General features: G+C 39.3%; 1 protein-coding gene across 5 annotated transcripts in view; it reads left to right on the top strand.

Moving 5' to 3' along the window:
* DOCK10 (dedicator of cytokinesis 10) overlaps positions 1–15,366 on the top strand; it is a 171,995-nt gene that overhangs the window by 139,104 nt on the left and 17,525 nt on the right. For 4 of the 5 annotated variants that reach the window (XM_067301916.1, XM_067301913.1, XM_067301914.1 and 1 more), the window contains exons 35-49: positions 384–505; positions 586–700; positions 848–914; positions 1,676–1,723; positions 2,357–2,458; positions 4,753–4,877; positions 5,841–5,953; positions 6,704–6,841; positions 8,463–8,645; positions 9,239–9,349; positions 10,750–10,965; positions 11,702–11,759; positions 12,088–12,186; positions 13,813–13,919; positions 14,305–14,427. In XM_067301916.1, coding sequence (XP_067158017.1) covers positions 384–505; positions 586–700; positions 848–914; positions 1,676–1,723; positions 2,357–2,458; positions 4,753–4,877; positions 5,841–5,953; positions 6,704–6,841; positions 8,463–8,645; positions 9,239–9,349; positions 10,750–10,965; positions 11,702–11,759; positions 12,088–12,186; positions 13,813–13,919; positions 14,305–14,427 — 1,727 coding nt within the window. The remainder of the gene's footprint in view (positions 1–383; positions 506–585; positions 701–847; positions 915–1,675; positions 1,724–2,356; positions 2,459–4,752; positions 4,878–5,840; positions 5,954–6,703; positions 6,842–8,462; positions 8,646–9,238; positions 9,350–10,749; positions 10,966–11,701; positions 11,760–12,087; positions 12,187–13,812; positions 13,920–14,304; positions 14,428–15,366) is intronic. The other variant, XM_067301915.1, reaches the window with a different exon arrangement.

The following is a 15,366-nucleotide window of genomic DNA, read 5'->3' on the forward strand; positions in this document are numbered from 1 at the left end:
GGAGGCAAGTATTCTTAGTTTTTCTAGGCTTAATGGAAAGGTAGAAACACAGCTTACTTTGTTCACTTCAACCAAAGCCCGTTTCAAAATTCAAGGAAGTCTATGGAAATCTTTCCACTGATTTTGGTGGCTTTGGGTGTCAGGCCTTACGGAATGCAAACAACCATTTTAATGCCATGAATAATGGCAAACTGGATCATTTTACTTCAATTTGTTGCATGTTTTCATTACCAAACATACCCATCAATGGCTTTGCTATTGAAAGTTCAAAGCACTGGTGTCAATCTAGCATGCGATCCATTTTAATTTTTCCATTTTCCCTATTAGTTTTTGTCTCCATAAATGTTTTGTTTTAGCATGTTTGCTGTGACTTTCATTTACAGCCTTTTCATCAATAGCTATCTCTGCAGCAAACCATGCTGACTCCAGAGCTTCCTTAGCGAGCCTTGACTCTAACCCAAGTACCAATGAAAAAAACAGTGAGAGAACTGACACGTGTGAAAAGGTACATGTGCAAAAGTTGAAAGCAATTGCTAGAATTGGAAACTTGTCACTGTTCTCAACACGGCCCTTTGAATTCAACAGATCATGAGACCTTTATCTTTGATTGGCTCCACCCTCCGCTTTGACAAGTTGGATCAAGCTGAAACTAGAAGCCTTCTTATGTGTTTTCTTCACATTATGAAAACCATTTCAGAAGGTGAGCAAATGCGCACTACTTTATTTGGGTTGTTGTAAAATGTTGTTGAAGACTGTTAAAATAGAATTATCAGTGTATTTTGCAGGCTTTGGGCCAAGTTTAATTCTCTGTAACAGATACATAATGTATTTTAATATCTCCTTTCAGATGCACTGATTTCCTACTGGTTGCGAGCTCCATTCTCAGAAATAACAGACTTTTTCAGCATTTTAGAGTAAGTTCATTTTGTGGTTAGTTGATTTTTTTTTTTTTTCCTTTATGTTAAGTGATGATGATCTAAAGTTGCTGCTGCAAATAATTTCTCTTTGCATTTGTCAGTGTAGTGGTATAGGCTGAGATAGATGTTGTATTTTATATTATTTTGCCATTATCTTCCCAAGTTTTAATGGGATATTACTGATAAAATCCATGTCCTCCAATATTTTGGCCATTTCCATGAAGGAGGGGACTTAATGCTTTAGGTTTTCCTTGCAGAGGAGATTTTCATATTAGTTCCTCTATTTGAGGTTGAGATTCTCTTCTTCCCTCCAGAAAAGAGAAGAATTTAGCTCTCCAAAACTTTCAAACCCTATGAAAAGACCACGTAATGTAGCATTAACTGTTTTTCTTATTTCCAAGCTGGTCTGCTCATATTTCAGTGTATGCATGTGTGCAGAACCCATGCAGGTAGCTGTTTTCTGAAATTCTTCACTGTCTCATAAATGAAATGTGGATTGGTTATTTAACTCCCAGTGGTGAAGCTTGCAGCCAAGTCTATAATTTTGCCTCCTCACCAAGCAGGAATCCTCAACCATGGAGAAAGAGAACAAGGGTATGGAAAGTGCTAGCTGCACCGTGTGTGTCCCTAGTCTGGGAACTGCTGCATCCTTTTCTGTTTGCATTTACCACAGGTCTCCTCAAAAGCACTAAGATTCAGCATTTTTTCATAATTAGGAAGCCATTGCTAAACAGAAGATGTGCTGTTTTATCTTTCAGGGTTTGTCTGCAAAATTTCAGATATCTAGGAAAACGCAATATTGTAAGGTAATTGTTTTGATTATAGACTGCATGTTATAGTATTTAAATATTAGTGCCTGACATTAGGCTTAAATGAAGTTACAGGTGTATCAATTTCCTCCTGGAAGTATCAGTCTGACATACTGAAGTTGACATTTTCTTTTACCCAAACAATGTTATCGTAATGTTCTGGACATCTGAGTGCATGGCTGGTGTAAAATTGTGATGATAACCACTATCGCATTTATAACCCATTATACTGGGCCATTCTCAACCATATTTCTGTGCAAATGCCAAATAAAGGAACTTGAATGCTGTATTTTTCACTTATATAATGGAAAAAATGGTTTTAATGCGCATAGATAAGTGTTCCACAGCAATCAAAAAATACACAGTCTCTACCCACCCTTTGAAAAAGCATGAGATCATTTTCCAGCTGCGTAATGTGAAATGCGCGCTTCTCAGATGATATTTCATTTTTAATTTCATGCTACAACTGTGAACTTGTCTATATGTCATATTGTAGGAAAATGAAAGGTCAACACATGAACCAATTCATACTCTGTGGCAGGTTTAGTCAGGCCTGTATTTATTCTTCAGAGGCACGGTGAAATCAATGTCACATTCCATAACAGATTAACAGTTATTTTCTCTTAACAGGAAAATTGCTGCTGCATTTAAATTTGTTCAGGCCACACAGAATAATGGCACTCTTAAAGGTTCGAACTCCTCTGGCCAGGCATCAGGTCTGCTCTCGCAATGGTAATGCCGCGTTGCACTGTTAGCGCCGGTATAATCACGGGCTTGATTCATCTTGCAGCTCTCCCTCATCGTCAGTGTTGATTGTAAAGGAGTTGACAAAATATGTAACACGTTTCAGAGCCCCCAAAATGATAAACCATAGAAGAATTGAGTCCCTTTAACTTCACTTATAATCTAAGTTACTGTTTAAAATGTCATCTTTAGAAGAATTGTTAGTCACTGTCAATAAAGTTAAATATTGCAGAAATAGTAGCTATTGTTTTCAGGTAAGATCCCTATCTGAAGAATAATCCACAGTTTTTCCCAACCTGAATGAATTCCTGTGTCTGCAACCTTATGCTTTCATGGAATCTTACTATTTTAGGGGTAAATTTGTATGGATGCAGTTACAGTTATCCCTGATATCCCAGGGTTGAGAAAGGGTAGGTGTATAGCAACACAAAATCCAAAATCCAACTTAAGAGTAGGTCTTCTTGACCTGCATCTTTTCACTGCTATAGTAGCATCGTCCCGTACTGTTATGTCCACGTTGCCAGTTAGAGGGTCTCTTTCTTTCCTGGTCTTTTCTTCTCCACTCTTGCTGGTCTAGATGTTGCAACATTTAATCATTCTAACCCATGGCACAGTAATAAACTGCAGGCACAAAATGTCTTTAATAGTCTTTCTGACCCTTTTAGGAGAAAGTGTGAAATTTTTCTTGATTAGTAATGTAAAACAATGTAAGATAATGTAAAACTAGAAAGGAAGTGACCTTTTGACTGTGTAGTTGGTGGTTGTATCTGAGCAGACTGTAAAGGTCCCCATTCCTCATATGTTGGATTCTTGACATTTTTCATTTATGTGTAGCTGCAGCATATGCACCATTATAAGCATGGATCTTGGGACAGAATGACTAATACAGAGAGGGATGTGTAAAGCAAAAAAGATGCTTTCCTTGCCATACCTCTTTCTTTCTTCCTCTGCTGTGCAGTCTTCAAGCAGCAGCACTGATTTCATTTTCGCAGCTGGACTGGCAAGCAGCTTTCAGGAGTCTGTCGTTTTGCTGCACGTTTGCAAATGAACCAACATAGTGGCAATCCAGAAAAGAAAATCACACTCCAGCTGTCTCCAGGGCCTTTGCACCTTACATCATCACAAATCATCATTTCTTGTCCAAATAGCCATTTGTTTGGCCAGTTGTAATACAGAGCATTTTTTAGTGAGTTGAGGGATGAAATATTGCTTGTGATCATCTCTGACTTGCCCTTATGTATTTGAATTTGCTGAATGTCAGTGCAGTGTCATGTTCATATGGAACCAGACTTTCAAAAAAAAAAAAAATCTCAAGATCAAGTTTCCAGATGTCCCAAATCCGCTAGTTTGCCTGGGTGTCCACCCAAATCCTTCCACTTTGACCCATTACAGGAGGATTTTTATAGCATGACTGGCAAAAGTCTGGCCAGAAATTTTGTACCCTAGTTGGGAACTTTTTTTTTCTTTTTTTAATCTGAAGTGTTAATTTTTTAAATTATTTTTGTAAAAATAGTCAACAAATAAAAGAGTCTTTGGCTAGGGGCAGGAAACAATTCTGTCCCTAGAACATTTTCAAATTGCTCAAATTTATAGAGCTACTTTTATCAAAAATTTAAATACAAGTGTATTTAAATTAGTGATCTGAATTTTGAGAGATGCTACTAAATCTTGCTGAATTCTGTAGTGCTATAGTGATTACAGATTCCAAATCCTTTCAAAAATTAGGTTAAGCGTTGGTATTCTAGTTCTAAGCTTCTCATGGTAAATATTTTATATTGTTTGTCGGCATCAAAGGAGTTTAAAATACATACACTACGCACACACAAACACATGCACGCGCACACAAACATATATATTTACTTGCGTTGTCAGTCTTGTTATTATTTTAGACCCTTCATGGCAGCTAGTAGCTGTATTACTTTAATGAGCAGGATAAATTTCTCATACATTCTGAATTAACAGAAATAATCTCAATTTCCTCTTCCCCCAAGGTCTGTTGTCCAAACATCAGTCAGCTGTTTAATGCCTTTTTTCCATGCTGAGTCTTTTGTCTCCTGCGATCTCAAGAAATTGCAGCACATCTGTTTGTTTTGTCCACCTCACTGACTTCATTCTTCATCTTTGTTGCTCTGAAAAGTTTTGCATGAATTTGTTTTATTTAGCCTCTGAGAAGTACTGCAGAAAATTCTAAGTGACGAGAAAAAAGTCCATAGAGGTATGATAGCTGCTGCTTTTTTTTTTTTTTCTTTTTTCCTGTCCTTAACGATACCTTTCCATTTCAGGATGCATTCTACTTCTAGTCACGATGGCCACAAACATCACAGATCTCAAACGTTACCAATAATCCGTGGCAAAAATGCACTTTCTAACCCCAAACTCTTGCAGATGATAGACAGCAGCTCTGCAAGTAAGTACAAAAAATGTGCTGACTTCCCTCTAGATACCTGTGGGTTTAGGATCAGGTTCTGTACAATTAAATGGGTTTTCATGAATATTAGTGAAAGCCTGAAGAGAAGTGCCTAAACATAGATAGAGCTGCTGACTGTCCTTTTGTTTCAGAAGATCAGGAAAACTGAGCTTTAAAAGTTAGTAAAAATTCATTTAAAAACAAAATCAGTTTTAAAGTCTGACATATTTAAATTAACTTAATGTCAAGTTATTTCCTCCCATCCCTCACTGCTGGCATCTCTTTCATCTGTGGATACATGCCTTGCTGTACAATCAGATATAAACTGGCTGAAATGTTGTAATTAGTCCTAATAATAAAAGCAATTTGCAAACTTAGCAGCTGAAAGTTGCTAAAAGATAGAGGCTTTTTATAAATCTAAGAATGGGTGTCCCAAAGTCTGTTCCCCATGCTCTCCAGAGGTGATCTGCATGCTTTTGTCTTTGCTTTCTGAGGATTACGCCCAAAAGCTACTGTTCCCAGAACACCTTCTACAAACACCACCCAATTCATATACAGTACGGCCCTGACCACGCTTGGTTATATTTCTAGAGGAATCATCCTAAATAAGACACACAAGCACTTGCATTCTGCTGGCAGAATGTAACAAGTATCTGTTGAACGTGGAAGTTTTGAAAAGGGCCTGAAATGATGGGATCAAACTCATATACCCCACTTTCTAGCTAGGCTGCTCTCCTCCAGTGAGGACAAACAGAAACAAGGACAGAATATACTCAAATCATGGGTGCAACTGAGAGAATCTGAGTCAAGTACTCTCCCCCTTTCCTTTTCATGAGCTTTCAGTTAAATGTGCAGTTAGGACCTTATCTCTACCACACAGAGACTGGATTACCGGATTGCGTAATTACATCATCTTTAACTATACTTAGAAGATTGTTTGTTTTCTTGGTTCATATGTTGTAGGCAGCTCCAATGAAACGGACATTGTGCAGTATGTAGACACAGAGGCTAATACTGCTACAGAAGTGTCCCTCACAATTCTCGACCTGTTGTGTCTTTACACTCTGAACCACCAGGTATGTTTTGTTATTTCAGTTTCTGCCTGAAATGGCTCCATGTGGGATATGTGATGGAGGAAAGGCTAAAAGAGGGGGGCGTGGCACAGAAAATTCAAAATGCCTGAGAGAAATAGGATGTGACAGTCCTTTACGAAGGTATTTTGTGAAAGAATTGGCTCATAGTACCCAAACTGAGTAGAAGGATGCGAAAGAAGTATTTGGAAGAACATCCTACATATCTAGGGCTAGATACAGCCCTGCTCTGCATGGAAGGGTGTCACACATGCTAATATGTCACTTCATCTGAATCATGCTTGTCCCACCGGATTTCAGAGATTTTAGACAAAAGATTTCAGAATTGCCTCCCATCTGCCCCTCCTCAAGTCAGCAGGTGGTTCTTCTGCATCTTCAAAAAATACTGTATGAGTGTTGGCCCAGATGACTTACTAAAAGTCTCACAGTTGCAAATAAGCAGGCAGCACCAGAAACTGGATTTAGTGTCTCCCTTCTGCTTCCCTAGCTGTTAGATATAATAAATACCATCCACAGATAGGAGTACAGGCATGGAAGAATGTTGTCCTTGAAAAACTGCAAGTCCAAAGAGTCTGCAGCATGCTGGGACTGCCTCATCTGCTGAGATTTTAGGGAAGACATTTTAAAAAGAACCTCCCTAAAAACACACTGAAAAGAGGCAAAATCTAGAAGATCCTTTTTCTGTTTATTCACTTTAATAACGTGAGTGTCCTGTTTTGTCTGTGAATTTTTCAGAGGCAGCTCCAGCAATCGGATTGCCAGAATGCATTGATGAAAAAGGTCTTTGACACGTACATGCTCTTTTTGCAAATCAACCAGTCTGCAGCAGCTCTCAAGCATGTCTTTGCTGCCCTACGGCTTTTTGTAGGCAAGGTGACTATGGTTTTATTCTGTTGGTCTGACCTGTTAATATGTTAAAGCAAATGCAACCTGAGGGTAATCGGGTACTTTCAGAGAGTTCTCAGCCTTTCCCTTCACTGTGTTAATGCTTATGGCTGACAAGGATCTTCTGATTTTTTGCTGATTGAAAGTGGGAAATTCAGAATTTCTGAAAAATTATTTCTGTTTTGGAAAATGACAACACTGAAATTTACTATGAAAGGAAAACATGTTTTAAAAAAAAAAAAGTCCAGCTCTGTGGTGTCTGCCTGTGTCACAGTTCTCAGGGCTGACATGTTCCTACTGCCCATGGAAGAAAGTCTGAAACCTTAGAGGTCTACGGTCCTCGTGGCAGATAGCCGAGTCCGCAGCGTGTGGTTGCAGCTGTCCCCAGAGGAGGTGGCAGGAGAGTATTCCGTACATTTCACCAAAAGGTCATCCGAAGGAAAGCATTTTTGCAAATATCTTGTTCTTGATTGTACAAGAGTGTTGGGACAGAAACATGCCTATTTGGAAAAGTAACTGTCAAGCTTTGTTCACTCTCTTGTATTGCCCATACATAAATGATCATGGGCATTTAGGCACTTTGTGCCAACTGCAGATGCTGCACAATTTCCTAGTTGTAGACTGAGTTGAGATCCTCTTAAAAATAACTGGAATGTTACATCCAGATTAACAATTGCTGACGGGAAGTCAGGATAAGCGTAGTTGGTCTGATCTCCCAGTAGTTTGTGTGTAACACAACCGTGTAGATAAGTTTAAGCCACATGGCCTCCTTCACTGATGGTTATTATCTCGGGAGGAAAGAGAAGGAAATCGTGTGTCTCCCAGTGCCATAGCTTGAGGACACAGGGGAAATACAAAGTAAACCAGCTACAAACAGCTTTAAATAACGTACCAGACAGTCAGGAATGGAACGCATACATGCAATGGGGGAGGCCATAAATATCCAGGACTGCCCTTTTCATTTGTCTTGTAGCTTTCACCATTAAATTCTCCCTTCGCAGCTCTGTGGGAACAGTGATCAGTCGTGGCTCATACAGCAGTTGAGATCTGTGGCCAATACACACTTCATCCACCTCTCGTCCTTCTCTGCCTTTCGTTGTGCTCACCCTGTCGATACACAGAGCACGCAGTCGGCAGAGCCATCCTTTACTCCCCCTTCTCTCCTGCTGTTCAAACTCTTGACCGCTGGTAGTTTGCTGACTTCAAAGTATTTTCTTCTTCCTGAACAGCTTTCGTGATAGCGCAGAACCGCCCCCCCCCACACACACACACACTTTTCCTGTTTAGCTGTGCTGCTTTCTTTGCAGATGGGCTGCTCTGCTTTTGCGTGTGCTGGTACCAGCTGCCGTCTGGCCATTGCGGAGGTCAATTTGGTGGATGTATTGAACACTGTTTATATGAAAACCTGTGTGCAGTTTTTACTGAATCTTAATTTGCACATGGGATTATGTTTAGCCAGTGGGTAATGTTTTTGCTAAACCTTGATGTGAAAGAGTATGTCAGAGATTTGTTTTTAGTGAAAGTTGGACAAAAAAAAAGTATTGACTCAGAATGAATGTAATGAGGCCGAAGAGTAGTGTTAAACATATTCACGGTTTTTTTTCAATAGTTCCCATCAGCATTCTTCCAAGGACAAGCAGATCTATGCGGTTCACTCTGCTATGAAATCCTGAAGTGTTGTAACCATAGGTCACGTTCAACTCAGACAGAGGCATCTGCTCTTCTTTACTTTTTCATGAGAAAGAACTTTGAATTTAATAAGCAGAAATCAATAGTCAGATCCCATCTGCAGGTAAGTGAAGTGTAAGATCATCAGTATTTAGTTGATGTGGATTGATTTTTATCATTATTATTGTAATATGCATTGCAGCAAAACAAATCTTTTGAACTCCTCAGACAGCCAATTGTCTGTGGCAGTTTAATGTTTCTGCCAAGTCTGGAGACATTGGGCTGGATTCTCTACTGTTCTGGGGCTGCTCAGCTGTGTTCCAGGGAGACGCAGCAGCTGTAAATCTAGCCACCGAGCCAAATAAATCAGAGATATGCCTATTCTTGAATCATGTGCGTTGCTCACAGCATTGAGAACATAGCTGAAGTAGCAGTTAAACAGAACCTTATAGTATAGTAACAGAAAGGTAAAATGCAGTATTAATGCCCTTCCTCCTTACATTGCAAAACGTGGTTGCATTTACAAATATTGGAGAGATTATTTACAATCCTTGCGTTTGTATATACTGTCTTGTTGAGATATGTGCAGAGTGTAGCTTGGCTAGCTGGAGTTATCAGCTTACACTAAAATATGGATTAAAAACTGTATATAAACTTTAGTTTTTCTTTAACTGCACCTCATTCTTGCTTTTTATTTTTTTCCCTCTGCATGTACAGCTCATCAAAGCTGTGAGCCAGCTGATAGCAGATGCAGGCATTGGCGGGTCCCGCTTTCAACATTCACTTGCAATTATAAATAATTTTGCTAATGGAGACAAGCAGATGAAAGTAAGAAATATTTTTTGTCAATCGCTACTGCTTTCAAAAGGTCAACAATTTCAGAGGAGCAAGTATTTCTGTGAACAAAATTGCTGACGTTATTAGACCATGACTTACGCATTCATAGTGTGCCTTTCTCAGGCAACCAGAAATTCATGAAAGTGTCCGTGACTCCCAGAAGCTTAATAATTTTGCATGAGAGGTTTTTATATGAAAAATGTGTTATTTGTTGTTCACTGCTTATTTTGTTCTCCAGAAAGTGTCTTATTTGCCTGATCAGAGACGATACCATGCATTCTGACTAATGAAGCACAATTGCAGTTGACAAACAACACTTAGTCTACAAACTGTCCCTTCAATCTGTTCAGTAAATGTGTAATAAAAACATACACAACAGTTGGGTTTCTTAACTTGCCTCCCCTCCTGCTCTCCCCGCCAAAAAAAAGCAGTTAGCTCTTTAGGTTAATTATCATTACTATTATATTAATTGTCTGTGCTGAAGGTGTTAGAAAAGAACTCAATTTTTTCATTTTTCCAATCCTTGGCCAAATGTTTGTCAATATGCATTTTGAATTTTATACTTTCTAGCTAGTTCCCTTTGAGGGTGACTCAAGGGTAGCTCAACTGAAGCTAATACTAAAATTAGTGTAAGTAAATTGATAGATAATTAGCATAAGTAATTTGGTGTATAATTACATAAAATGTAGTTAAAACTGTATTTGTTTCTGAAGTCCAGCTTTGATTTCCCAGCCCTGTAGTCACTCTGCTTTTCATCCCTGCCTGACACAGAGGAGGAAGCATTTCATTTCATTTTATTTTTTCAGGATATTTTTGCTTTTAATCAAAAGGAACAAATGGAAAAAAATCTGAAAATAGAAATATATGTTATTGTCCATGTGAAAAAGATAAACTGCAGAGATGAGTTAAGTATGTTGAGAAAAGCTGATCTGGATAATACGAGGACAGTGTCTTAATCTTGTGCAGCGTGAAAAGGCCGGGAGCCAGCCTTGGGCACCCTTACTCACTGTGGGAGAGGTGCTGAGCGCAGTTAGGCAGGCCTGTCTGGCACGCAGGGCTATTCATCCTCTGTAGGTGTATGAGAATCCAGCTGGAGCCATTAAGCAACCAAGGATCAAATGCTTCAGTTTGCTGCCTTCAGTGGAGCTACTCCATACAGTGGCATAGCTGACTGCCTGGAATCTCTAATAGGTGCTTTGATGCATCAGTAAACAAATGTCAAGGAACTGTGTAAAACATGCAAATACTTTTGAATTATGACTCTGCTTCGAAGCCTACTGAATTAGGGGAGGGGAAGAAGGTCTTCCATAAGCAGAACGTGAACGCATTCAGGGGTGCTGCATGTGGTTCTTTGGATGCTTTTAGTGATGTATTGCTTATCTTTCCCAAAGAACGTTAATTTCCCAGCAGAGGTAAAGGATCTGACCAAGCGCATCAGGACGGTTTTGATGGCCACAGCTCAGATGAAGGAGCATGAGAAAGACCCTGAGATGCTTGTGGACCTGCAGTACAGCCTAGCAAATTCTTATGCCAGCACACCGGAATTACGTAGGACGTGGCTTGAAAGCATGGCCAAAATTCACGCAAGAAATGGAGATTTATCAGAGGTAATTTATATAAATGAATAGGAAATCCATTTGTCTGTAGGCTAAGACGTTCTGATGAAAAGGGCTGTAGAAGAGAAGACAACAGTAATGATTTGAGGCTCGTACAGTGTCTCTCATATACCTGAAGCTAGAGAAAGACAGGTCTGAAGAATGCCTGGAGATGCGATGTGCTTGTTGTTCCTGTCTGCTTAGTTGTGGCTGGCTGATACATGGTTGAGCAAGACTTGGATGTGTGTGACTGGGAAGCTGTCGTCAGTCACCTTAGCCATCTCAGCTGCTTGCTCATAACAGGCATAATAGCTGTAGTGTAGGTGAGGTTACGGGCAGCGCTTAACTTAGATAAGGGGTCTTCTTCCCTTGTACGGCATAGGAGAGGAGCTTGGTTTGTAGCATGTTGTCCTTTTAGTGAAAAATCAGAGGGGTGATGTGAATCTCCAGTGCATGGCCCAGCTATATCTTGTTGACCAAGTAATCTTGTGCTGTTCTCCTGAGCAAGTCTTTGACTTCCTCATTTAGGTATTAGTCTGTGCTCTTACATAAGATGTTCAGTGAAACTAACACTGAATAAGAGTTACACCATTTAATCCATTGTTTTTGCAAATTCTTGTATGTATTTTGTCTTCCCTTTTCTGCACTATGACTCAACAATGACGAAAGTATGCATTCTTATCACATGTATGCTATAAGCTATACAGTGTACTTTAACACATACATGTATATTGGTCTCTCGTTACAGGCTGCTATGTGCTACATTCATATAGCTGCTCTCATTGCAGAGTACCTGAAAAGAAAGGGTAAGATTTGCATATTCAAAACCAACCATGTACCTATAAATGATATTGTTGAAAATAACTTTTGTTTGTCCTACTCTCCTTACGTGTATGTAAATTATTCTTAAAGCTGCTTGAATTCTTCACAAATATTTAATTTTTAAAATACATAATAAACTAGTCTTAGCACTAGAACAGTAAAAGCGTATGCTTTGTGTAAACAGGGTTAAGTAAATGTTCAGTAAGCTAGTGCTAAAAGAGAATGCTTCACTTGTTAGTGTGTCATTATTAAATATGCATGTATTAACACGTACCAGTAGCAGTATACTAATACCATCTTACACTATCATAGGTTACTGGAAAATGGAAAAGATTTGTACCTCACGTATGCTCCTGGAAGATGGTCAAGTCTCTGATAGTAATGTGTTACTAACAACTCACAGTGGAGGAAGTGAGTGCTCTAACTGTGCCTGTTTCTCGGTCAAATAACATGATTAGGGAACCCAATTACTGTTCTTCAACTGATCTAGCAAAATATCTGCCAAAGGGAAAAAATGTATAGTGCATGTTTATGGCTGTAATAGCAAGAAATGCCGGAAATGTTATATGTTCTTTTCCTGATGCTCTTTGGCTGGTTCGATGAGTTGCATTGAAAGTCTCTGGCTGAGGGCGGCTTTTCCAGCAGTAGAGCAGTCTGCTCTTCACTGTGAATACAAATTCCTCTCAGGTCAATTGGCATTTGGCACGCAAATCCATGTCCGATTCCCTTGACTATCCAAAGCCAGCGAGGGGAGGAGGGGATAATATCTGGTTGTTCATATGTAACTTAGAATAGATAGAGGTTTTAATTTGTGATGCTTTTTAGAGAAATAAAAGGCAGGCTGATATTTTTGAAATGCTTCCATGCCAATGGTTATTTAGTTTATGAAATATGTATTTCAAAGTAATGAGATATTTTAGCAGTTTTCATGAAGAGCAATCCCTGTGAAAGAGGGTAAATATCTGGGGAAGAGGAAGCTGCGAGCTTTGGGAAGACGGGGATTCTCTGATAGCTCAGAAGTGTCTATGGGTGAGATAGGGGAGGGGGGGAAAGCCCTGTTAGAAGTGGGCTTTCTCTGAAGGGTGAAACTACTGAGATATTTCACTAATGGTAGAATACTTTGTATAAATAACATATCAGATTAGGTAGGTATAATGAAGAACTTGGGAGTCATTTTAAGCACAAGAGTCAGTAAAAGGATAAGTTGCTCAAAACTCATTCATGATTGGGGAGGAGCCCCTCTGTCTCGATGTGTAAAGCTTGTCTTTTTAATTATGCCTTAATAGCACTCAGCCAGTCATCTTTTCCTACTTTTAAATTGAACATGAACCATGTCAGGAGTTCATTGCCTTCACTGGCAGATTTACCTTTGCTATTCAACAGTAGCGTTTCAGAAAAGTGGCTAAAATCACTGTGGGTCAGACTCTGCAAACCTGACCTATAATGTGTAGTGCCTGTGTAAATTTTCTTCTGAAGTCTTTGCACTACATACAAAGCAAGGCCCCGGTTTAGAAAATGTTATGTGCGTACTTGGGTTTGTGCCTTGTGAGCATCCCCTGACACCTTCTGCCCTGGCCCGAGACCCTCGCGCAGGTGGGATGGGTGCAACCCCCAGTGCGTAGCGCAACGTGCCGTGGCCAGCATCCGGAGCCGCGGCGGTCACTTCGTGACGATAAATGGTGTCACCTCAGCCTGTGACTGTAGCTCATACTACAGGCTAGGGTTGCTCATGCAGTTTCACAAGGGTTGCCAGCGCTGCACAGCTGAAGAACTGAAATGCTGCAGGGAAGAATAAGATTGCAGCAGGAAAATGCTATAGTTGCCCTTTGCCTAGACAAGTGGATTCATATCATAGAGAAAACTTATAATAGTGTCATAAATTCAGTCAGTTCCATTTGTGTTTCTCATTACTTGGGCTGTGAAAAAAAATAAGTTACCCAATCAAATAAAATTAGCTTTGTTTTAATGGTATCCAGTAACTTTTTAGTGTGTGGTTATTTGGTCATTCAATGACATTGTTATGGCTTGCACTTCAAGGCTTATTTTCCATGGGATGGCCTGCTTTTCTGAGCATTACCCCCAACATTAAAGAAGAAGGTGCTATGAAGGAAGACTCTGGGATGCAAGATACTCCCTATAATGAGGTCAGCAGCATTAACATTTACATACTCGTTCTATATTTATAGTGTGCATTATTTCAAAAGGATGCCTGCAGTGGATGTTACAGTAAATTATAGTAAGTGTGCTTCACCCAACGTTAGAAGTCACAGATATTTGACTGAGTGAAATATTATTGCTGTTTTTACCAAACAGTAGGGATAGGATTTTTGGCAAGCCAGAATATTAAGTACCAGAGCTGGAAGTTTGGGGTGTGGACTGCACAAAGCAAACCTGTTCTTCTGGACAGGTTGTTGAGTATATTTTCTTGTTACTGTTAGTTTAGTTACTTATGTACTTTTGCTGTACTGTTATTAATAAAGTGCCATTGACTGTCAAGTCACTATGGAATTCATATTTGTGGAATTGCAGAATATTCTCGTGGAGCAGCTGGAGCTGTGTGTTGAATACCTGTGGAAGTCAGAAAGATATGAGCTTATTGCTGAGGTTAACAAGCCTATCATTGCTGTTTTTGAGAAGCAGAGGGACTTTAAAGTAAGTTGCTTTATTTTTTAAAGTTAAAATTTGTCTTATGACAACAGTAAAGATCCTACTTTTTAGGGGGGAAAAAAAGTACTTCCTTTAAAAGAAATGCTTTTTTTTCTTACTCTCTGTATTTTTTTTTTTTTTTTTATGTTTCGCATTGTGAGTAAATGGAAAAACTTTGGTATCATACCTTACTCTTTTCAGCATCATTACAGCCATAAATATAGAAAAATATTTCAAACAAACCGACCAATAAAGTTCATCAAAATCACAACAACAGAGTTCTAGCCATGCTTTGATATGGGACTTTTAGTTATGTCCTGCATCACATGCCTGTTAGAGAAAGCTAATCTCTGTTAGACCAATGAATGTGAATTTTTGTATGTCTTTTTAGATCAAGAGCACACTTGCATTGTATTTAAGTTTAGAAACTGCTGATAAATTGTTATCTTGTAATAATTCCAGGGTTTCTTCATTTCTTATTTACTTTTCAAATTCAGTACGTAAAGGATAACCTGGTGATAATTTAAGTTTCGATTTTTCTGTTTTTAAATAAGAAAAAACAAAAGGAGAAGTTATAAGTTATAACTTGAGGAAGCAGCTCCTTAGGTGAACTTTCAGTTCACTCTCACAAGAAAGTGGTTTTCAGTGGTAGCTGTGAATAGCATATCTCTGAGGCTGGAGGCTGTTGGAGTTGTTGGCACCGTGTTCTAGGCTGCATGTGGGACACTTGCATTTTTGGACCTCTTAATAGATCCCTATCACTGCTGTATTAGTGGGGGTGCAAAGAGGGATGGATATCTGATGCTTGTCTTGGCTGCCTGTGTGACCCCCTGTGGAAAGGTACCTGCTGCTATAAAACTGTACGCTCAGAAGAAACCTTGCAGTGAGTCTTTAGTGACTGCTGGTAAGGTTAAAGAATTCCCTTAGCATAAAAGCCATCTTTGC

The sequence above is a fragment of the Apteryx mantelli genome, chromosome 9 (assembly GCF_036417845.1).
Source record: "Apteryx mantelli isolate bAptMan1 chromosome 9, bAptMan1.hap1, whole genome shotgun sequence".
NCBI classification, from domain to species: Eukaryota; Metazoa; Chordata; class Aves; order Apterygiformes; family Apterygidae; genus Apteryx; species Apteryx mantelli.